This window comes from Corella eumyota, chromosome 4 (assembly GCF_963082875.1).
Source record: "Corella eumyota chromosome 4, kaCorEumy4.1, whole genome shotgun sequence".
In the NCBI taxonomy this organism is placed as follows: domain Eukaryota; kingdom Metazoa; phylum Chordata; class Ascidiacea; order Phlebobranchia; family Corellidae; genus Corella; species Corella eumyota.
Genome location: NC_137493.1, coordinates 2377327 through 2401699, shown reverse-complemented (window position 1 = coordinate 2401699; position 24373 = coordinate 2377327). Strand labels below are relative to the sequence as shown.

The following is a 24373-nucleotide window of genomic DNA, read 5'->3' as shown; positions in this document are numbered from 1 at the left end:
GGAAATCAAAAAAAAAAAATAAACGTTTTCTGTTCCATTTAAAAATCAAAACAAACGTAACATGATGACGCAACGTGTCTTCAGAAATGTGCTGGTAGATACTTTTTTTAAGTAGTGACTTTTTCCATTAAAATATTATTTTGTTTTAATATATTTTGGTAGTTCTTATAAATTCAAAATTATCATAAAATTAACATTTTCAAACATGAGCTGCGGTATTATGTATTGGTTTAAAGTCTATTGTATTGGTATAACAAATGTTATGTATTTTATTAGGCGTCGAAAGTAATTTTAACACTTTACATAAACTTGAACATGGTGTTAATACTTGACCCAATTTCCAATCTGTTACCACTAATAACGTTGCTAATCACATCTGGTTTTGCAATTATATTCTGTATATAAGGAAACAAAACACATGGTTGCGTCATAAGAGTTAGATAAAATGTGTAAACAAAACAAATATTTGTCAAAAATAATTAGCTTTTAAAATTACTGTTTGTTAATTGCATATTTAATTAGGTTATATACATTTCGTTAGTAGTAAGTAAAGTTTAAAATAGTTGTTAAGTTTTGTTATAATATATTTTACTTTATTTAGCTTAATACAACCTGAAAGTTCTTAAATACTTTTACGTAAGTTTTATTTAAAATAAATCGAAACAAAACCAGCAAAATGGTGTTCACCAAAAAAATGGTTGTTGACAGCGTTGGACTGCTTAAACAACATTCAGCATTGTGGGCTATTGTTGGGTCATGTGCTCTGGTCGGCTCCATGACAACATCAATTCTAGTACATAACTGGAACAAGCCTGAGATTAGAGCAACCCGGACAACTAGAAGCAGCCAAAAGGTTGTGGACGACAAAGTTAAATGGAATAAGAATCAACATCTGTTTATGACAGTTACTAAAGAAGCTAAAGAAAGCTTTCAAGAACGACCACCGGTTCAAAATCTTTTAGCCGAAATCTACGCCGAAGGAAGATACAACTAAATTTTACATCTTGATATTTAGATTTTAATTTTTGTTTGTGTTTATTTAAAGATATATACATTGTTCTGCGTTTTTCAAAGCAAGCAAATAAAAATTTCTGTTACTAAGTAAAAACTAAATTTATATATTACAACTTTTCTTGCTATTTTATAGCTATACATAGTTTTCTTTTAAAGAAACCTATAACAAAATAACATGAATTTGAAAGAACTGGGTGAAAGAAAGAGTAGCCTGCCCTTTAGTTAAAATATTGTTCTTTTAAAACGTTTGTGCCTAAGGTAGTCAACTAGTACCCCGATAACATGGTGGTATGTTGGAAAAACTATTCCAAAATAATGCAAAATATCAAATCTACCAACTGGTCTACAATCCAGGAATATTTCGTCAATTGAGGGGTTTTGAAAACTTAAAAACATGTAAATATGTAGTTAATTTAATTAGAAAAACAAAACGCACAAATTTGACCAGTTATATAAAAAAGTAGACACTTACTTCATTTTGGGTGAGCAGAATTTTCCAAAGTAATAATTAACAGAATCGGATTGAAATATATATTTCGGAGCTTTTAATTGTGGTCTGATAGCTTTACAGCATAAATAGTAACTAAAACAACAAGTTAAATGAAAGTTTAAAAGCATTTAAGTTCATTAGATATTAATAACTTAAATAACCTTTACCTTTCATCCTCTTGGTCTGGGTTTTGTTTAAAGCAAACCTGCCATCGCAATATTTTTAGGTATTGTGAGGTATCCTCAATCTCTTCTGACGTCATCGGTTCGTCACGAAGACTGCGTGGGGATTTCCCGTCGTGAAAAGCTCGATCGAAAATATCGATGTCCAAGTTTTCAAACTCATTGCTAAAAGTAGTAAAAAATGACGTCATCGTAAGAATAGCTTTCTGAGAGTGACGTCATTATAAAAATTTAATCTTCCTTATTAACCTATAGTTAAACTTAACAATACATCGCATACCAAGATAAATTTCCCTTCCATTTACTTTTATGACCAATTTTAACTGATTGTAGAGGGCAGTTAGATAGTTGAAGAAGGTTTGTGAGTGTTGTATACTGAAATGATTGAACATGAATCTGATAAACTCCTGACATTACCATTGCTTGTCCTAGTCGAAATTCTCCCCGATAGTAAGACGCTAAACTGAAAATTTAAAGTCATGTGTGTCAGTTTTTTAAATACAATATTCTTGTAATAAAAAAAATAGTAAAAATATAATTTCTAATTAAAAACTAACTTACTAATTAACATCTAAATAAGGTTTTTAATCTTATAACACACAAATTCACCTTAAAGGTTCAGCTTGATCTACACAAACAAATCCACGATCACTATAAGCCAAGATTAATTGGAGTAGATGCATTGCCAGATTTTCCGCCATTGTTAAATACTAATATATATATAAACTTTAGGCATAAACGGCATTGAAAATATTTTTTAAACTTTTTTTTAAGTTTTATTTCTTACGTCATGATTAAATATATTTTCTACGTCAGCGGTTGATTCCCATTTCTTGTTTGTTGTTAATATTTCGCGCACAGCTTTGCTTTCGAGTTGGAAAAAGAACTTTCTTGATTTTTCCAATAACTTTTTTATAGCAGTTTGGTAGTGGTCGCGGGAATATCGAAACCTGTGACTTAATTATATTAATAGATACATTGGATACAATCACAAATTTTTAATGTAAAAATAGGAAATTCGTTTTTTAGATCGATTTTTTATCTTTTACAGCTAGAATTCTAAACAGTTTAGGGTCATCTTGACGCTTAGGCTTGTCACTTTCTGTGATTTGTAATATACAACAGTCTTTTCTTTAAACCAATACATGGATTGACGTAAAAAAGATTAAGTGAATGCTAAATGATCAGTATACCTTGGGCCTTTGTTTTGGTAAAGATCGTCATAAAGCTGAACGGTTTTATCTAAAATTTTCTGAAATCTCTCCAAAAATAATCTTTCACTGTTAGTTTTTGGGGATTTCAACCCAGGTATTTTGTCTTGACTACAACCGCTTGTTGGAATATTGGTGGCCCTATTATTCGGGGTATTAAAGACTGTTCTTTCCACAGTTTTTGTCTGTGAATCTGTGTATATGAACCTTAAGCCTTTAATCAAAAACAACTATAAATGTAGCTGAGACTTAACTTCCTTTGACATTTTAAAGTGTAATTTTTTTTTATCTTTATGTAACCAAAAGGGCTATATAGTCAAAACTGTTTATAAAAAAAAATAAAATGTAGCCTATACCTGCCAAATTATCACAACGTCTGGCGTCTCCAGCCCCATTAGTTATTTTAGTTCCGGAAGGCCTAAAATACAAATTGATTTAATATACCATAGAAAAACCTATTAATTTTAATAATAATTTACCTTGTCGCTAAAACAGGTCCTAAAGTTGGTTTTTCTATTAATTCATTTAACGTACAGTACCCAGCTTGTACTCGTTGATGCAAAGTACTATAAAAACGTACAACGGGCAACACAAAATTTTGTCAATGTAACATGTAACAGCTAAAGTTACGTTAAATTGACATTTAAATAGTCATCTATATTAACTTAACACGTTGGCAAGAAAGTACAACTACAATACCTGCGCTGTTCCTGAAAATTAATACGTGGATAAACGTTTAACTTCTGCTTGTATCTCCATAAAGCAGGATTCAAGGCTGAATTTGGCAAACGAAGTGGATTCCAGCTAAACAGTGACTTCGCCATGTGCTGGCCATCGCCGCCAGCCCCATAAGCTGAATACATTTCTAAATCCACAAAAACTTAATAAAACACAAAAGCCTAACGTGTTAAAGCCTACACAAGGTTAAAAGTTAGTTTATTATTGCTTCTGGTCTTTTTTTAAGATGAATTTCGGTAGTTTTACCTAAAAAAGTCACATTTTATGAAAAACTAACCAAGGCTTGCTTTTTTTTTAGCTGACGGCTTATGAGGAAAGGTGCTGTCTAGTTTTCGACTTCTTTACAAAAGTCTATATTTTTTGAAGTATTTTTTAAAATATTTTCTTCTATAAATCTGTTTTGGATTTGGATTTTATACTACATAGTATACCTTATAAAAGCAAAAACCTCAAAAAATTGAATGGTAACGACTAGGCGAACCGTGACACCAGGGGCGCTGTTCGTTAAGTAGGGGATGTTTGTTGTCGTCAGAAGTTTCTGTTCGGTAATAAAGTCCTATTGTGTTGTGTCGCGATATTTGTTTTTAGTGTTTGTTGTTTTGTTGCGGTTTGAAGCAACGACCAAATATAATTAAAATGACTTTAAGCTGTTTAATATTTTTTAATAGTTTTTTAATAGGTTATGTTATTAGGAATTTATTTATAAGCTCATTTTTTTGAACCTTAATTTTCTGATTTTCTAATGGAATTTGTGGATTTATAGACATAGAACGGAACATATATTTTGTAAATTGGAATTGGATTATTAGTTAAAAGCAATGATTTTTGTTAGAGTTTGATTTTATAGTAAAAACAAATAAATAGTGGCAATAATTAAACCAATCATGCAAGAATAATTATTTTTGGAATAACTTTTTTCGGATAAATTCAAAATGTCCGAAAGTGCAGAAAAAAGAGGTAAAGTGCAATAATTAATTGTATTTTTAGTAATTACTTTGCTTAATTAAATTGAGTATGCTTAATTTATGATGCCTTTTTAGTCTGCTAGTAATTTATACTTAAATAGTTCTTGCATTTAATTCATGTTGTAATTCAAAAAAAATTTCAATTAATTTTTAAATTTAGACTCTCCAAGCAGTCAAGAACGCGTGACGAAAAAATTAAAAGTCACCGGAAAAATGTTGAAAAACTCATTTAAAAGTTCTGCCTTAAAAGAATTTTATAAAGATAAATACAACAAGATTAAACCAAATAGTAAGAAATTAAAAACTTTATTTTAATTAAGATTTTTTTATTTACATTTTAAACTACTGCTATTATAACATTTATTACTATGATTATTTATTTTAAAATGAATTTCAAAAAAAAAATTTTTCAATTATTTTTAAATAAATTCTGTAGACATTTTCTTTTAAAGAAATATTTGAAAATATTCAAAGCACTACAATTAACATTTTTTTTTAGGAGCGAGGGGTCAGCATAAAAGAGAGCGACTTCACATTCATCAATCACCATCTGGAAGTACTGAAGATCTAGGAAATGGAAATCACTTGAACAAACACAAGGTGGGACTTTATATTATTCGTCTTAATTTACAAAAATTCTTTTTTAAAAAGGACTAACTATTAGGTTTAAATTTAAAATATATTTAAATAGTGTTGCATAAACATATGTCCAAATAAAAGTTGTTTTGTTAGAAAATTTTTGCATTTAAATTTGTTTTTTTAAATAAGTTTTTTTTAGGTGAGTTAGTTTTCAATTGTTTATATCGATATATTAAAACTTTATTTTTTTAACAGGATAGTGACAAGGAAAAGATCCAGGAATCTTTTAAGGAAGTTAAAGTTGCTTTGATGTATTTTAAAGCAATTGTTTCAAGTAAGATGAACGATCAATTTTCTGAGTCTGCAACCAAAATTTTGGAATCTGTGATCACAATTTTAGAAAAATTGTCAAGGGCCCAATATTCGCCAGAATTTAGGTAAAAAGTAGTTTATAAAAGTTGTAGTAAATAACATGAATAGGCCTAATCAAAAGTTCGTGTTGTTTTTTGGCTAAAATTGGATAATTGAGCATTTATTTTGATAGTAATAAATTGTTTCACAAAGAGTGGGCTGTTTTAACTTTGCTCTGAACTAATTAAAAAGTTATTTTTAAAAGCAAAACTAGATTAACTTCAATCTAAATATATCTTTTTAGTTATTTAATACAGAACATATTTAATATCCCTTTATATTTCTGATCTATATTTTTCAAATAAAAGTGACTCACAAAATTGATTCATTTACCAAAAAAAATATACCTGTAGAAAAATTTAAAATAATTAAACCAAAAATGACAACTTAAAATAGGGTATTGGCAAAACATGTTTATTGAAATATTGTATATATATATATAGTTTTTGTGCCCACTTTTGATTTTGTTTTATTCTATTTTTGTAACTTAATTTTAAACATTTAGTGCTTCATTGATGTCGTGTCGAACCCATGTAATTCAATGTTTAGCTCAGCTTATTCATTGGTCAGATACAATGCTGTTGGAGGCTGATACAAACACTGTTGATATGAAACTTAAAAATGTTCCAACTATTATTGGTAAGTAAAAACAAAATTAAATGTTTTGATAATTTAAATTACTAAATGTATATAATTTTAATGTGTAGTACCAGTACTCTGTTGTAAATACCAATAAATTAAATACATTTAATGTAACTAAAAATAATAAAATGTGAAAACATTAGTAGTAATGTTTTTATGTTTCTAAACAAGAGTAAACCTATTTCAATTTATTTTTGTAGATTCAGTTCAGAAAGGTGTTGAAGAATTGGTAAACGAGGCTTTGGAGAAAATTCAAGATCGAACTTTTATGTCACCAAACCGTTCTGTTAGGTTTGTAAATATTTGCATGAAATCTTTTGTTTGATTTTAAGGCTTTGTTGTTGGAAAGTTTTGTGATCTGTTAGACAGTTAAGTGGTGTGTTTTTGATATAATGTCTAAACTAAATTGGCTGTGGTAAAGTAGTCAGGCTAATTGGTATTTAACATGGTAATCTCTTATTTAATTTAGATAAATTTTTATTTAAAAGCAATTAGTTTAAACTTTTTACAAATAATAAAAAAGTTAACTTACTACACTTACCTATTACCGTATTGGGATCAAATAAGACCATTATAATTAAATGTAACTTGATCCTTTAAATAAATTTCTTTGAAATTCCGTAAATGCCTCCACCTACACACAGTTTGTAATCATTTAAAGTGATTTCATAGCCAGTATCCTGCTGGTTTTGTGACGTCACTTGAAGTGAGATTGTGTTTACTGTTTTGTAATAATCCAGTGGGCACAAAGTCTAAGCTTTAACTTAATCCTTTTAAACAAAGACTTATTAAATTGCTAATTTTCGAATTTGAAAAATATAAGGATTATTTAAACTTTAAAATTGTTTATAGAAATGTATTAAGTGTGTAGGCTATATATAATATAAGGTTTATTTGCACTTTTTGTAAGCTTGTGACTCACAACTTACATTACTATTCCTAAGAAATCAAAGCGCAATTTTTAATGCATGAATTCATTTCAATTTTAGTAGAAAGTAATAAAAAGTTTCATGGTATTGTTTGTTATGGCACAATCTAAATATTTACCAACCAAAACACTTATTCTTTTGGTTCACTGCATTTTGTGTTTTTTATAGTTTTTAAAGCACACAATATATCACAAATCTTACCTTACCTGTAAATGTCATTTTAAATACATTGAACCTGATTGTGCATTAAACACATACTATGTTTCTTAAATTGTTGTGGTAAACATTTTGATTGCTTTTCACTTAGCTTGCCAGATATTGAGCTCTTTCGCGCTTCACGGCATGCCTCTGATAACCCTCGAAGTTCTTCGTTGGCTTACAATTTTGGCAGGTATCCTGCTTTCATGTTTTGCTTGCGTTGTTGGTTTCGTTTGCATGACTTTCAGTTGCTTTTGATTTTGCATGAATTGCAACATAAGAGCATACTTGCAATAGATGTGTAACTTTCTTTTGTGAATTGTATTTTTTCGCAAGAATGGCAGAAAAAATGGTTTGTTTTACATTAAATTACATGACTTGGCATTATAGTTGACAATAGTAAATGCATGACTTGTTAATGAAATATAGTGCTGTTATAGCATTAGATATTCTAGCTCGATTATTTACAATTTTGTTTAACATAGAATATAATTATTTGTATGTTGTTAAATACACAAAGTAATGCCTTTTTAATGTTTAATTTGTTTGTTGAATCCAATGTAAATAATTGTGTTCACTTACCAAATTTATTATTTTAATGCAGCTTTTGCTGTCTGCTAAACAAACAAACAATTGGTTAATGTTAAACTGACATTGGATTTAAACAACTGCATATTAGTTGGCTTACTTTGTATTTTTTTTCACATTCCAGGCATCACACCATTGCAATTATTTGTGTTATAATCGCTGGTTAGAAACACATATAAAAGTTGTTGCAACCACAAATATTTACAAACTTATATTTATTTTTGTATATATTAAAATTCAAAATAAAAAATTGAAATAAAATGGTAAAATTCAACTCTAAATTTTTATATTGATTTTTCATTATGTTGTTTAAAAATAATCCATATTTTATACAACACTCAGATGGATTTTTAAATTAAATTTTATTTTTATTGTTGTTGTGGGTTTTAACTACTTTGTTTAACTTTTATTTGTTTATTAAAATGTGAAGGGTTTTATTTGGTTAAGGTTTAAGTTTTACTAACTAATTTTAAATTTATATAATAAGGTTTTTTTTAGAAATACTAATATATTAGTGTACATTAAAAAGCAAAACTAAAAATTACACTAAAATTAATATTTAATTTTTTACAACAATTTTTAAAATATAAAAAAATAAACATTTCGTAAATTAAGTTGACTTGTAATTTATGACCTGTTAAGTACAATCTAGGTTAATAAATTCACACCAAATATTAGGACAAATAGTTAAACTAATTTACAAATTAATCTGGGCCAAACTGTTCTCTGTTAAATCTTGTTTATTATTATGTTTATTTTAAAAAAGATTAACAATTTTTGGCTCTTTCAAACTAAAGCATAATTTTTTTTTTGATAATTATAAACACAAAAAATTACACAGTTTTATAAACACTTTATAAACAAAAAAAAATAATATTTTTATTGATATTTATACAGAATTGAATGCAACGGAATTCCAGAGAACGAAGTATCTCCTCAAAACTCAAATGGTCCACCCTCAGGAATAAATTTCAGTGCCGTACCCCCAATTCCCCCTAAAAAACATAAACCTGTCGGGATTGTATCGCCATTCAACCCAGCTGAAGATGTAAGTGTTTAAATATTTTTTATTATTTAATAACTAATCGATTGAACGTTCTGTGTGCTGCTTTTTAATTGTCGAAATATGGTCGCAAAACCCACTTGCAGTTGATTGTTATAAATCTATAGGCTATGTTTTATAAAGTTTTGTTTTGTATGGATTTTATTTTTTTTTATAATTTATATAACAACTTTTAAACTTTAAATAACAAAAAGAATAACTTCTTTGTAGTCTTTGTAACAATTATGTTGGTGGTTTGTCAATTTTTTTAATAAAACGTTGTGAGTTAAATTAAAAACAACACTAGTTACAAGCCAATAGTTAATCTTATAATGGATTTTCACTTTAAAAGATGATTAATTTTCTGTAAAATAAGGTCACAATATTGTAAAAATAGGAAATAATTGACTTGATGCTGTTAAATTTTTAATGATTATAGATTTCCTACCATTTAAAAGGGAAAAATATACCAAGAAAAATAATAAGTGTTAGACTTTCAAAAAATTTTTACTCACTATTTTTAAATTATTAAAATGTTTATTTATTTTTTGTTATTACTGCTACCATCAGTTGTTGTTTACATTAATTAGGGTTCAGGTTAAGTAGAAACAAATAGAATATCTGCTCAGGAAATATAAATAAAAGTCGTCACTTTAAACCATTTCCTTTCAAAACAACACCTCTTTAATTGTTTTGTATTTCTTGTTATGGCTTTAATTTATCTGGTCTTAAATTGTGATTTGATTGTTATGTACTGGATTTATTTTTTAAAATGAAATGTGTAATTATTATCTAAAGCCTTTTTTTAGAATCTTATTAACTTTTTTGGGGGTGTCTCAGTTTAAAGTATTTGGAAATAGAAACAATATATTTTATTATTTTTTGAAATTTTTTGGTGTTTTTATTATTTTAAATCCAACACTATTTAAATTTTTGTGCCAATTCATTAAGAATATTATTTTCCAGGGTAACAGCTACACTGTATTTGGAGTGACTGGGTTGACCAGATCAGAAGAATCCTTGTTGGAGCACAGCGAACTCCAGCAACAAAACATGTTGCTTCAACATTTTAACCACAGAGAAGGTGGAGATAGAACGAGTTTTTGTTCAAGTGTTGTCAGCACAGATACAACAGGTAACGAAAAATTAAAATTAAAGTTGATATTTATTTTTTATTTTTGGAATTAGTTTTTTTTGTGATATCATTGTTATTTATTTAGTTCATTGGTTGTGTTTTGTGTGGGTTATACATATAGGTGTTTTTGTAATTGCTAAATATAACTATGATGGTATTATTTACAATTGGATTCTCTAAAAAAAAGTTTTTTTTTAAACTTGTACGTTAAAAGATAAAAGTAAAATTAGGATAAAAGAAAGTAAAATTAATGAGATCAAAGAAAACATGAAACAAATTAACTTTAACCAAGTCTCTAGGGTGTTGTAGTTAACCAGTTGGTTTAAATTAATCCCATGACCAATAGGGATTTTTCTATTAGCGGATTACTGTTTATAGTCTGCTACCATTACCATTCTGTTAAAAAATACCAAAGTTGCTAAAAAAATTTTGGATTTTCTAATATAACATTGCAAAATTTCTTGAGATTATTTTTCATTCCTTAAATGGCAAATTGGCAGTTTTAAAATTGTCAAAAGCTGGTAATTAATCTGTTTTGGCTACCTAGGGATCCAACTTAATTAATTAATTTTTTTAACTTGTTAAAGTCATTGTGGCATAGTTAATTAGTTCCTAAATTGCATAAAAGAATATTTTCTGCACTTAAAACAAGTAGTACAACCATTAAATCACTTTTTTTTAGAAATTTATGTTTTCTTAGCAGACTTCATGATATAATTTAGTCTAACTTTAATACTTTCAGTGGTTTTTAAGATTTTGTAAATATTTTGCATTGCAAATTTTAATTTTAAGATTGCTAATTTGTATTTTTCTATATACAGATAGTTGTGAGGTTGGGTCTAATGGTGAAATATCAGAAATGGCGAATATTATTTTAAGAAAACACAATATTAAAACTAGTGGTGATGGTGATTATGACAACTCACATGGTTCCCATAACAATCGACCCCTTTCCTTTCCCAATGTTCTGATGCATGTTAGGTGAGTGAATATATATAAAAAATAGTATTGTAATAACATTTTGAACCTATTTTACCCTTTACTAACTTGTATTGGTGGTATTGGTAGAAAGTTAAAATTGTTGAAATTTTCAGCATTTTAGGAATGGCATTTTATATTACAGGTTGCTAAGTCGGTTTTAGGTAAATTTTTTATTTTTTTATTATTGGATACTTTAAATCAGGATAAGAATTAGGGTTTTTGTTATACTAGATATTAAATAAGACAAACTATGTGTTGTGCCTAATTTCTTCCACTGAGTTTAGCCAAATAATTGTTTCCAAAATCAATGCAATTACTCTCAATTTTTTTCGATTTAATTGTTATTTCATTAATTAAAACATCTTGGTATTAATATAATCAGTGCATTTGTTAAGTAATTTATTAATTAAATAGTTATTAATTAGCATTAAAATTGATTAAAGAAATCATATTTGCAACTTTAAATAACTAATTTAATTTTAACATTATCATCATTATATTATACGTATAAAAAGCATTTTTATGAAATTATTTACAAAAAATCATATCATCCTAATGTTAATTATTGCATGTAATTACCATCTGAATTGTGCATGTTATTAATTAGATTAAATTTGAATGATACACCATCTTCACCTCTTTACAAATCGGGTGACTTGTTAACTCCAAATGAATGGGGATCACCCAGGCATGCCAGCTCTACAGGTTGTCTATTTGAGAGGTAAGCCTGATAATACATTTAATAAAGGTTGTGGACGAGTAGCTTTTTGTACAAGTGATTTACACGTAATCACATAGCATTTGCACATACAACATTGGTTTAATTTACGAATGTATGCACACATGTTGTAGTGTTATATTTTAAATAAATTGTTTACATAAAATAGTGTTAAATATTTTTTAAACTTGGTTCAATATACAAATAGACACTTTGTATTATGACTTGAACAAATTATACCTTAATTGTATAATACACATGTAAAATATGAACTTTTATATATTTATTTAATTAATTTGATCAAGTTTGTTCAAAGTAATTATTGGTATAATCAATGGTTTATTGGTATTGCAATTCTACCCACTCATAATCATATTGCTAACTAATCATAATCTGCATGTGCTAATTATTAATCATGCTTTTAAAATAATTAAACATAAAAATACCCAGTTCATTTATAAGTCAACTTTTAATTTAAACTTTTTAATTGGTTATCAAAAATCACAATAAGAATTTATTTTATGTTCCTAATTATACAGAAACTTGACATTTTTGGAGTTAAAATGATGTTATTTGGTTACTTTCTAAATTAAATTCGTTTATTTTTAAAGGTATATATAAACTTTATTTAAACTCATTTAAAATTGTGCTGAAATTATTTTGTTGTCAATTATTTATTTGGGTTTGTAGATTAGTTAAAAGTTGATAGGATTAACCTGAATATAATCAGTTCAAACGAGGTCTGTAAACCACATTTTAAAACATAAACAAAAGTATGAAAATTTTAATCCCCTAATAAGGAAAACTGACATGAATATAAACTATGATGTAATTGCTTGGAAGTTATGAAAGTTTTATATTTTGAGAGGAAGTGTTATTGCTTCTATGATGTCATTAACACGTAGATGACTGGGATAGTGAAAATAAATACTTTTTAACTACGTTTCCGTAGGAAAGTTTTTATACGTTTTTTTTTGTGAAAAAATTGGTGTTGTGTAAAAAAAAACTGTGCTTTTCTTATTAAGTTTTGATATTGAACTTTGAACATAAACCACAGGTGAATCCTGTATGTCTAGCCTATGTTTAAAACATGGTTCCAACAAATTTGCAAAATATTGTTTTTTACTCATTGTTATGTCATAAGCAATTACAACAACACAGGTATAGGCAACAATACTAAAACATGTAGGGTGTCATGATAATAACCTTTGTAATTTTCCCAAAAAAGCCAATTTTTGTTAAGTTTGTACATTTACAAGAATGTTAGGCAGTTTTTTAAAACTTGTATAACTTGTTTTACAATTTTTTATTTAGTATAAAAGTTTTATAATTGTCTGTATTTGCTTACTTGTCTGTATTTGCTTACTAAGGCACGTCGCCTATGAGTGCCTGTAATACAGGAAAAATCAAAATACGTTGTACTACGTTTTGAGTTATTTTAATCAGAGCGTTCCCCCCTTTTATTTAACAATTTTTCTTTAATTTTAATCATCACTGAGTTCACTTTGCGTCATAGGAAGCTATCGTCCGGAAATTATTCTGCGATTTCCAGCGTGATAAGAAACTATTTTCGTACTTGCAACTCTGGGTTGTGACTTATAACATTATTGTAACTGAGTAATTTGGTTCTTAGGTAAGGCTTGAGGAAGTCAAACTTGTGGCACCTGTTTAAGACTTTACCTTAGTGGTTGGCAAAAACAAATTGATTTCCTGGTTTAAACTTGTGGTTTAAACTTTAAATATTTGGCCGACAACTTTGTGGTTTTGTTTGTTTGGATAAAGTTTTTATTTTTTAAAGAATTTAATTATTTTTTCCCAATTTCCTAATTTTTTTTATTATCAAAAACTTTAAAAAATAAATAAAAATTTTAAGTTCTTTTAAGAACTATATTATAAATATATATTATACAATATTTCCATTTTTTCTCCATCAGGTGTGGTATTGTTATAATATACACCAAATAAGTGTTAAGTTATTTAAAATTTACATTTCTATTCACTGAGTGTGAGTAGGTGAAAAAGTGACTCACAATTCTACTTCCTTATATTGTATCTTTTATTAACCTTTTACTATTACTTGGTAAAATAAATATTTGGGCATAGTCTAGGTTTTTCACATATATTAATGCTTTTCTTTTTTAATATACATATTTGTTAGTTTTTGGATGGAGAATTTTGTCCAAATTTGTTGTATTGTGATAATATTTATTTGTAAATAAAAAGAGGTAGCATAACCACATTTTTGTTATACATTCCTTTAACGTAAGTGTTGTATCAGTTGTTTAAATATTATAACTTTTACTATTTTGTTTGTTTTTTCAAATTTTGGGCCAACAATTTACATAACCTTATGCTGAGTTTGTTTTTTTAAATTCTATTTTTAGTTTGTTTGTTTTATCAAAATAAAATTAAACAATTGGTTGTTTTAATTAAAACAACTTTCCAAAAATACGTATTGTTTGCGTCTTTATCTTATTTATTTTAAAAAACATATTTTTTGGTTTTGCAACATTTTTTTTCCTAATTAATTTTTTATTGATTATTTAGAATTTTTTATGCTTTTAAGTTTTATAATTATAAGCCATTAGATATAAATAATTAATTGCCATAAAGTGTATTGCAGTTGTTAGTTTTCTTCAAACTTTAATAAATCAGCTGTTAATAGTACATCATTTTATTACAAGTTAACTTACATTTATAATCTCAGTAATTCCCTAAAAATACAAAGCATAGATTACTATTTAAAATAATGTATTTTTGTATGGTTTTGCATTGAAAATTTTTCGAAAAAAATTACATTTTTAAATTAATTAAAAACTTAAGAATTAAATTTGTTGTTTGGGTTGTTAAAGTTGCGGTTATTCTCAAGAGATAGAAATTAATGTTAACTTTGCATTTAAATTAACTTTCATTATTGACGCTTAATTTAACAATTAGTTGTTGTTGTTTAATTATCTGGAAAACGACTAAATTAAAATACTGATTTTTTTAATTTTTTTAAATCAATAATTTAAATATTAATGTTAACTATAGTTTAAATTTTATTTCAAAATGGTTTTACAATAAAGGCATTGACAGTGATTTGTGGAATATCGGAATAAAAAACACCTATAAAGTTTCCCAAACAGCATTATCATTACATCATTCACCAACAATACTATTACATAATGTATTGGAAAATTTATTTATGCAGGAACTGTTACCAACAAACGGATAGCAAAAATAACAATGGAAATCATACAAATTTAAATTTAAATCCCATTTTTGGTATTTTGTTAAAATTATGACAATTTAGTATATATGGTATTGTAAGTTTTTGATTTTTTTATGGCCAATTTCAACAAATATTTGACTCATTTTTCGATGTTATGACATCATAGTTTAATCTGTTGTCATTTTTGATGACTCATTTGTTTACTGGTTTAATTAATTAACTCAAATTTGTAATGCAGTTTAATATGCCATTTATGTACAATACATAGATCAAAATAAATTCATTTTGTTAGACTTTTTATGGGTAAAATTTTTCTTTATATGGTAATATTATATAAACATTTGCATTTTTAGTAGATTTTGCTTTTGATATATCTTTTAATACATATAAAAACTTAACAATTTTAATGACATAAAAAACTTTTTATAGTTTTAAGTTGCAAATATTAAAATCTAGTAAACCAAAAATTAATTTGTATAGTTGTCTTAATTTTTAATTTTTTTTTACTCTAAATAATTTTGATTTGATTTTAGTTCCTCCCAAGCAAATAGTAATTATGAGGAGGATAATACATCAAGACAATCAGTCAACAGTGGGTATGAAATACCACCAGCTCTGCCTGTTAAACTACACAGGTAAAAACTCTCTTAGTGTATGATAATTTTTTTACTGCTCCAAAATTAAAAAATGATAACAGGTTTTGTCTATTTATTCATTTCTTTGAGATTTATATACACTTATTATAATTTTATTTACAAAAAGTAATATAAATATGATAACATATTTTATTTTTAAACCCTTTTAATCCTTTTTTGTTAATTTTGCATTATAATTAGACTTTGGAATATTTTATTTTTTGAAGGAGTTAAATAAATTAACAACACAAACAAATTTGTAAGTATTTGTTTTTATTTTTCAGAAAGTCGTTGCAGAATTCCAACTTCACGGATGCAGGTCTTCTGGATCGAAGCGATGATGAAGAGCCTCCTCCACTTCCTACCAAGAAGAACAAAAGTAAAACTTTATTTCTTACATATATTATTATCTATATTTGCATTCTTAAATGGTCCAAGTCAACACACTTTTGTTGACATTGGAGTATTCATAACAATGTCTTGAGGGCTAGGTTTATTTGGTTTTATTTGGCTTTAAACTTTCATTTATTATCCTTTTAGACTTGTTTTAAATATTAAAACTTTTATTTTTAGTCGACTTGTACATGCAATTATTCAAACAAGAAGAACCCCAACCCCCTCCCATGAAAGCTATCTTCCGGGAGACAGCTCGGAGGTACAAAAACAACAAGTTTTCGGGTGGAGAGTTTCGGAGATACCAATCCACGATGCCCGCTTCCTCACCACTAGGTGAGGCGAAAGATCGCCGTGGCTCTAGTTTCAAGGAAGTGACTCATTCTGGTGACATAGGAAGTCACAACTTTAACACACAGGTGAGTTTCCTGGACGTTTTGTTGTTATTTTTAAAAACTAATTACAAAAAATAATTTCCCACTTAACTTAAGGTCATAAAATTAAATAAATTGCTAAAAAGATGCCACAGAAACTAAATTTTATTAAAAATTATTTCATTTTTTAATTTGTTTATTTTTTGTCATTTTTTATCGTTTTTTTTTTTAATTTAATTTCTAGCCAACTTCTCCTCCTCCACAAGCTCTTCGTGACTCCACGATCTCGTCAACATCTTCAGGATACTGGACCCCAACTCCAATGTCCTCCTCCGAGACCGACCTTACTCCTTCCTCCTCATCTATTATTCCCACTCCTCTAACTTCTGTGGTGGAGAAACCTCCTGCTCTTCCTCCTAAGAAACCCAAACTTGTAAGTTGGAAAATCTTTTTTTTTTTAATAAATTTTGGTTTATTTGTGTTGCAAATATTTTTTTTAAATGTTTGATAATTTGAGTTGTAATTTAAAAATCTTGTTAGTCTGAACAAGGAATTAAATTAAATTGCATTTTATCTAAGTCTTAATATCTGCATTTGCCAATTAGTTGTTTTAGATTTAAGTTGTGATTAAAATACAGTGTTAGTCTAAACAAAGAAATTTGGTCGCATTTCTTATAAGTCCTCATTTGGCCAACTACGTATCTATCTGTATTTTAAAAAAGGTCTTCTTATTTTAGCTAAATTTTAACTTTTTTAGCTAAATTTTAACTTCTAAAGTATATTGCTTTACAAACTGCGTTTTAAAATTTTCTACAAGAATATTGTCTGCTTTTTAAATGTTAATCAAATAATCAAAGGTGAGAAAAGTTTAAGTGACATTTAGTGTTTCCATGACATTTCAAATTTGACATTCTAGAGTAAAACTAACATTAAAAATAACTATTTTAAGTTAAACAAAGGCATGAAAACTTTTTTTTTTTTATTTTAAAAAATTTAATAAAACTTTAAATTATGATTTTGCTTGTTTTTTGTTATATCTTGTTCAATCAAAATTTAAAAGTTGCATGAATTTTAAGTTTTTTATGTTTGGTTGTATACAGAAAGGAACGGTTAGCAATCCTGGCTCTATATCGCCACCTATGGACGAATATAACCATCACAGACCACATACAGCCCATCATATGAATCAAACAATAAAAACCAATGATGCAGAAAATATATTCATGTTTCCAACCTCAAATGGGGTTCATCATAACGGGGTTGACCCCGAAAAACCCCCTCCTCTTTTACCCAAACGTAACTCAAGTATTCGACGGACTTCGATATTAAATCGGCAAACTAGAAGTGCTACAGTTCATAATATCGAACATACTCATGTTAGGTTTGATACTCATACGACGGATCATAGACTACCACGACGGACTACAGTAGGTGTCGCTGATTCTGAACATTTTTCCGAACAAAATTTTGTTCCTCCTTTACCCAAAAAAACAACAGCAAGAGTTGAACCAACTGTGGTAAAAATAAAAGCTCGAAAATTTTTGTTTTAAATTTATTTTTTGATTCTTTAAATCAAAAGTGCATGGATATTTTGTATTTTTTTTTTTTAAATGATAAAACAAAATTAACATTTTTTTATTATTTTTATTTATTTTCAAAAAACATGTTTTTTGTCAAAAACTATTTTTTTTTACAATTACTAAAAGTTAAAATTTTAATATTTTTTCCAGCGACCAGCAGAAGTTTCTCCTGCAAGAAACGGAGTTTCGATGCTGAGTTTATCCTCGGTTGATTCTGGAATTGCAACCGAGGCTGACCAACAACAACCAACTACATCAACAAGTAAAAAAATATTTTATTTCGAAAGTTTTCTAAGGTTTACATAATTTTTAAAACCTAAATTCTTTTAACTGTACTTTTAAAATAAAAAAATTTTTTTTTTGTTTTTTGTTTAAATTTTATCTTTTATTTGTGTAAATACATTTTTAACTGTTTTTGGAAAAATATTTAAATTATATTTTTTTTAATTTTAAATTTTTTATTTTTGATAGATGAACCTACAAGCCCAACTCACTCTCAACCCCCTTCTACCCCTACCAAAACAGAAGAAAAATCTTCACATTCCCGGCGCCCCAGTACCACAAAAGAGGACCCAAACCTTCCTCCAGGGGATCCAGGCAACCTTCTGGAGCAGGAAGATGTGACAACTTATTTATCTTTCATTCAGCACAAGGATCAGAACACTCCGGAAGTTTGTGGAGCGTGTGTCGATGCTCTCATCGTTTATGCTTCCGATTCAAACAAAAAAAGTAAGTTTTTAGGATTACTTTTTTCCCCATTTTAATGATTTCTACTCTTTCCTGCTTAATTTATTAGAGTGAAAAGTTAGAAATACACAGAATTAAATAAAATGCTTTATAAAAATGTTTTGTTTTAAATTGATTGTATTTAGTTGTTTACCATATGTTGGGTTATGTATTACCACCTTATAAGAATATAAATAAAGGAATTGTATTTTTAGATCTGATATATTATGAAGCCTTCTTAACAACCTACAGGACTTTTATAACACCTCTGGAATTACTTAAAAAGCTGCTGCAAAGATATCCTTTTTTATTTCAAAAAAAAAACTTTTTTTTAAGTTACATCGCATACCCTTAAACGAATGATAAGTAATAATATTGTGAATATTTAAATAATGTTTTTCAATAAAATAATACAGCTTAAAATATAAAAAGTATATAAACACCGGCAGCGTGGTGTAGTGGTAAGAACACTTGCTACACCACACATGGGGTCGTGGGTTCAATATCTACTGATCTCATGCTGTAGCGCCCTTGGGTAAGGCGCTATAAACGGTATGAACTCCTGCTAAGCCAGTACTTAATCAGCAGCATAATTATCGGGCAGTTATAATCTATAATATCCCAAACTGCTAAAGACAACTCGAAACTGGGTCTAAGTAACTGATGTTACTCTATGTTTAAGTCGTGCATTCGACTTTCCCACATTGAGGATAAATTTATATACAAAATAATAAAAAAATAATCTTATATTTCCTTAACCTTAATATTGATGTTATCACGCATACGGAGTTTGGTTCTGAATCTAACACCGAAGCAGATAGACCGAGTAAAAGAGCAAGTAGGAACGCCTTCTTCCTTATACTAAGAGTGGTGGACGAATTAAGGTAATAAAAACAAGATAAAATTAAATGTTGTTTAATATTTAAATGTGATTATTAAAGCAGTATTTTATTATTTTATAGCGTTTATTGATAATAAAACTATGGCCTTTGTAATTATTGTAAAAAAAAACTAATTTTAATGCACTTAATTTATATATTATGCTAAATTAGACATGCTGAAACATTCAAATATACAAACAAATTTATAAATTTTTCTTTTTGTTTCACAGCTTGGCAGATATCACTGACACAATATTGGATATTTTAATGAACCTGGTATACGAGTTATTATGTAGAAGTGAACTTACATTAGCTAAGTTGTTAAGGAACAAAGTGCTGGCTAAATATGAACATAGAAAAACAAGTTCAATAAATAACCTGTTGGGCCCATTGACAAACTTAAGCGTAAACTCAAAGTAAGTGAATGTTAAAAACAAAAAAAAAGATAAAGTTTTAGATAGTTGTGAATAGGTTATTTTGGTAATCGGCTGTATGGTAGATTTTTAAATTATAACTCAGCTGTTTTACTACTGGTTTTGCAACCCTTTTTCTTTAGAATACTATTTATTTAAAATCCTTTTTCTTTAGATTATGTTTGATTTTTTCAAACTTTTACTAACATGATTTATTTTGTGTTACAGAGTACATAGTATCCATGATTTCAGTAGTGAGAAAATAGCTGAACAAATGACCTTGCTTGACCTTGAAATGTTTCAAAGAATAGAGGTAGGTAACATAAAATAAATAAAGTCAAGTTGATTAAAATATTACAAATAAATTCAAAAAAAATTACACTAAAAAAATTTTTTTTCTTAAAAATTAAAAGTTTTTTTTATACTGAAAATTATTAAGTGTTTAATTTTTCAGATTCCTGAAGTTTTACAATGGGCTCAAGAGCAGTCTGAAGAATTATCTCCGCATTTAACAAGATTTACCGAACATTTTAACAAGATGTCTTACTGGACAAGAACTGTAATCTTGAAACAACAGAGACCTCAAGATCGTGAAAAATTACTCAACAAATTTATTCGAATCATGAGAGTAAGTCTTTAATTTTATCTAAATATTAAAGATCTTTTTTAAATTGCTAAAGATATTATTTAGGTAACAAAATTAAGGGAGATTTAATTTGAAATTTATGTCTAAAAATATCGTTTTACTAAAACTTTGTTTTAAAATATTTTATTTTTAGCATTTGCGAAAATTAAACAACTTTAACTCTTACCTTGCCGTGCTCTCTGCACTCGATAGCGCCCCTGTGAGGAGGTTAGAGTGGCAGCGACAGACGAGTGAAGGTTTACAGGAATATTGTGCTTTGATTGACAGTTCTTCGTCATTTCGAACTTACAGGGAAGCATTAATGGAAGCTTCACAACCTTGCATACCTTACTTGTAAGTCAAATTTTTAATTTATAAAATGTATTTGTTACTTATTTCATAAAATTCTTTTATTTTGTATATTTTTAAAAACAATTTTTAAATTTTTTTTTTTAACATTAAATTTTTTTTCCAACAGAGGATTGATTCTCCAGGATTTGACTTTTATCCATCTTGGCAACCAGGATGAACTTGCTCCAGGGATCATCAACTTCCGGAAGAGGTGGCAGCAATTCAACATCCTTGATACCATGAGAAGATTTAAACAGAGGTAAATTAATCACTTTTTGACATTTTTGGCTCTTATAAAAAAAAAATTTCAGATTTTTATTAACTTTTCCGCATATTCTATTATCTAATTTAAATTTTTTTTTTAGTCAATATTTATTCACGAGTGATGAAGATGTCATCAAATTTTTGGATCACTTTAGTGAGCACTTATCCGAAGATGCATTGTGGGATTTGTCATTAGAAATTAAACCGAGAGTGAGAAGACCACGCCGACCCATCGTAAGTTGAATTTTAGGGGGTTATTTTTAACTTAACTTAAGATCATATTTAAATAAAATTTGTTGGTTATTTTATTGTGGCATTTTAAGTCATGGTATTCGACTGTTTGCCAGAAGGTCTTGGGTTCGATTCACAGCATTTTTATATTGCAATACCTTTTATTTTTAAGAAGACTAGATAGTATTTAAATGATATGATTCTAATTTGGCCTTAAGACTCTTCGATTCTATTTCTTGATGCAACATATATATCATGGAACTTGTTTGTGAACTGTTTTCTATCAGGCCCTATCTCAGTTGGCTACAATCCTTAACTGGAAATTCTATTCTATATGCATGAACGCCACTTTTATTCCTGTAAAGGGTTACACCACTACAATCTACATATTTCTGCGTCTGTTGCTCCATAAGGGATAGCGTCTTATGCTCTACAAGGAATACTCCAAGCCAGCAGCCATCAAACTCCATTAGCTTTATTTCTTATTATACTTAATTTGATACTAACTTGTCTGATATATTATAGGAGGACGACCAAGTAACCATTTCATCCATTGATCAAATTGGGGAAGCCGACACCGCTTCTACGTCGACGAAGGACGATGACCAGGTTTCCATTCAAACTAACGGAACTAGTTAGTCATTTTAATATCCGCAAGATGGGGGTAAAGAGTCATGCCATAATAAATTCATTTTCGCAAAATCTTTGTTACTAGTTACTATGAAAAGTCCGACTCCATACCAAAGAGTAATGGGATTTTAAGAGTTTAAATCGTATACACATAAGCTATTACCCTAATACCATTACTACAAGAGTTTAAAAATAATAAAAATAAACTTTTAATCAAATAAATCGACTGAACTGCCCAACCCAAGTTAAAATGATTTTGTCGTTTTAACCAATAGCGTGCGTTTTAAAGTCATTTACAAAAAAAAATTGATAAATCATTTTTAAGTTAATTAAATGAATAAATTAATATTAATAAGGTTTGCAATCAAGTGATAAAAATACTACCTTTATGAAGTTACTACTGTTCTTTATTTTACTAATTAGCAAATTATATTTAATGCACTTCTTACTAGATCTAATTAAATAATTGTGATTTATGGATATCAAATTTTAACACTCGTTGTCGCTATAGGGATCACGTGACGGTTACCTAGAGTCACGTGACGTCACCCACTGCAGTATTTTAACGTTTCAAGTGAAGTTTTTAAAATTTTTGTCTACCGCTGCTTTTATTTATTGGTCGGGCAATGTGGTATTTTTTATTATTTTATGATAAAAGTTGTTTTTAAATTACGAAAAAATTCCTAATTGTTACGTTATCTAAAACTAAAAACCATGTTAATTTTACAAACTTTTTTTTTAATAGGTTTAAGCCATTTTTTAATCAAATTTTTGATTCTTCAATTTTTTTTTTATTTTTTTTTTATGGCGAGTGTAAAAGTGCTGGTGGCCTGTTAAATTTTAACGTCAATAATTTAACAATAAATATTCATTATTCACGAGTTGTATATTTAAATTATCTAACAATAATATCAAACAAAAATTTACAAATTTGCATAGATTCAACTTTTTTGTTTTAAATTTTCTTTTTTATTAACATTGTTACTTTTTTGTTTACATTTTGTATTGTAATGACGTCATTATTTTTTGTTATAAGATGTTTATTGTGCTATTTTGCTTTTTGTTGTGCAGTATTTTATATCGTAGTAGAATGTTTTTTTTCTTATCAAGTTCGTTTGTTTTTTAAGGTCATGTGACATCATACCCTATGTGACGTCATAGGTTAATCTGACTCGTTTACTTAAATATACTAATATCACGTGACTAAAGATTGGTGTTATAAAAAAAAAGAAGTTAATATTTAAGAAATGTTTTTAACTTAAACATTGTTGGAGTTTTGTTTAAAAGTAATTTTAAAAGGCAGGTCGTTATTAAATAGTTTTTAAAATTTTGATAATTTAATTTTTAAGTCTTGGCAAGAAACATTCGTACACCAGTTACCAGTTGATTAAAGACCGTTGTTGTTTAATGTTGTTTGACGGGATTTTTGAGTTAAGTGTCCGGTACATTCTAACATATTTATCCGAGGTATCAACTTATAAAATTTGCGTAAAAATAAGCATTATTTCCCGCAGAAACAATGATAATTTCCCTGAAGTTTTTCTTTAGTTAGCATTTTTTCTCTGACAAATTATTTATTATCTTAATGTTATTTACACAGTTGTTGATGAGATTTTGATTTAAATATCAACAATAATTAGGAATAAAACACATGTTTAAATATTTTTGTACTAAAGTTAATATTGTTATACTAATAGCATAATAAGATTTAAAATCACAAAAAAACTGTTAGTTTAATTTCCATTTTATCTATTTTAACAGAAACATGACTTAATATTTTGTAAAACTATTGTTTTCTATTGCTGTTAATGGTTCTTAGCCTTGAAAACGTTGTGTTATGTATAAAAAGATACTTTCTATGGTTATTAAATTAATTTTAGTTTTCAAAACTTTTAATGGTTAATTATTCTTGTTTAAATGTTGTTTAAAATAAGTTCATGTTTGGTCTTGAGAACCAGCCAACCAAGATATAAAAGGTTTGTCTTGTAGCATGTTAAGAAAATCTTCTTCGGATTCAACTCCAAAAAAATCTTTAACAGAAATATCTAGAGCTATTAGTTCTTTTATATATTTTAAAATAATGGAAATCTTTTTTTCAAAATGCTTTTTCTCAATTTTTTTTATTATTTGACGAATTCTGTCGTTTTCTGGCGAATATATAGGTATCGGGCCTTTATATAGTTTCAGAACGTTCCTAATTTTTTGGATTTCATCTGTGACATCAACCCCTTTT

The 24373-nt window shown here is 27.7% G+C and overlaps 2 protein-coding genes across 5 annotated transcripts; both read left to right on the top strand.

Annotated features, from left to right (window-relative positions):
• The first annotated feature begins 606 nt into the window (after positions 1-606).
• Positions 607-1057, top strand: LOC145751193 (uncharacterized). Its single transcript, XM_082567296.1, has one exon. The coding sequence runs from the start codon at positions 677-679 to the stop codon at positions 992-994; it is 318 nt and encodes a 105-aa protein (XP_082423422.1). The 5' UTR covers positions 607-676; the 3' UTR covers positions 995-1057.
• Positions 1058-4405: 3348 nt separating this feature from the next.
• Positions 4406-23337, top strand: LOC145751647 (rap guanine nucleotide exchange factor 1-like). 4 transcript variants are annotated; one of them, XM_082567836.1, is made up of 27 exons: positions 4406-4592; positions 4761-4889; positions 5100-5200; positions 5435-5616; positions 6096-6229; positions 6433-6523; positions 7469-7552; positions 8845-8995; positions 9956-10124; positions 10946-11105; positions 11713-11826; positions 15571-15672; positions 15957-16051; positions 16246-16484; positions 16684-16872; positions 17540-17956; positions 18170-18281; positions 18491-18748; positions 18961-19042; positions 19525-19629; positions 19857-20042; positions 20268-20352; positions 20494-20667; positions 20819-21018; positions 21143-21274; positions 21381-21513; positions 22036-23337. In XM_082567836.1, the coding sequence occupies exons 1-27, from the start codon at positions 4568-4570 to the stop codon at positions 22147-22149; spliced, it is 3963 nt and encodes a 1320-aa protein (XP_082423962.1). In that variant the 5' UTR covers positions 4406-4567; the 3' UTR covers positions 22150-23337. The 4 variants fall into 4 exon arrangements, with proteins under 4 accessions (XP_082423962.1, XP_082423963.1, XP_082423964.1 ...); XM_082567837.1 differs by lacking the exon at positions 7469-7552; XM_082567838.1 differs by lacking the exon at positions 11713-11826.
• The last annotated feature ends 1036 nt before the right edge of the window (positions 23338-24373 follow it).

What these genes read in the sequence shown, in the direction of transcription:
- LOC145751647 (XM_082567836.1), top strand. Translation starts at nt 4,568, where the DNA reads ATGTCCGAAAGTGCAGAAAAAAGAG. An exon ending in CAAGAGTTGAACCAACTGTG is followed by an intron (nt 17,957 to 18,169) that starts GTAAAAATAAAA and finishes TATTTTTTCCAG; the next exon opens with CGACCAGCAGAAGTTTCTCC. An exon ending in ATGAGAAGATTTAAACAGAG is followed by an intron (nt 21,275 to 21,380) that starts GTAAATTAATCA and finishes TTTTTTTTTTAG; the next exon opens with TCAATATTTATTCACGAGTG.
- LOC145751193 (XM_082567296.1), top strand. Translation starts at nt 677, where the DNA reads ATGGTGTTCACCAAAAAAATGGTTGTTGACAGCGTTGGACTGCTTAAA.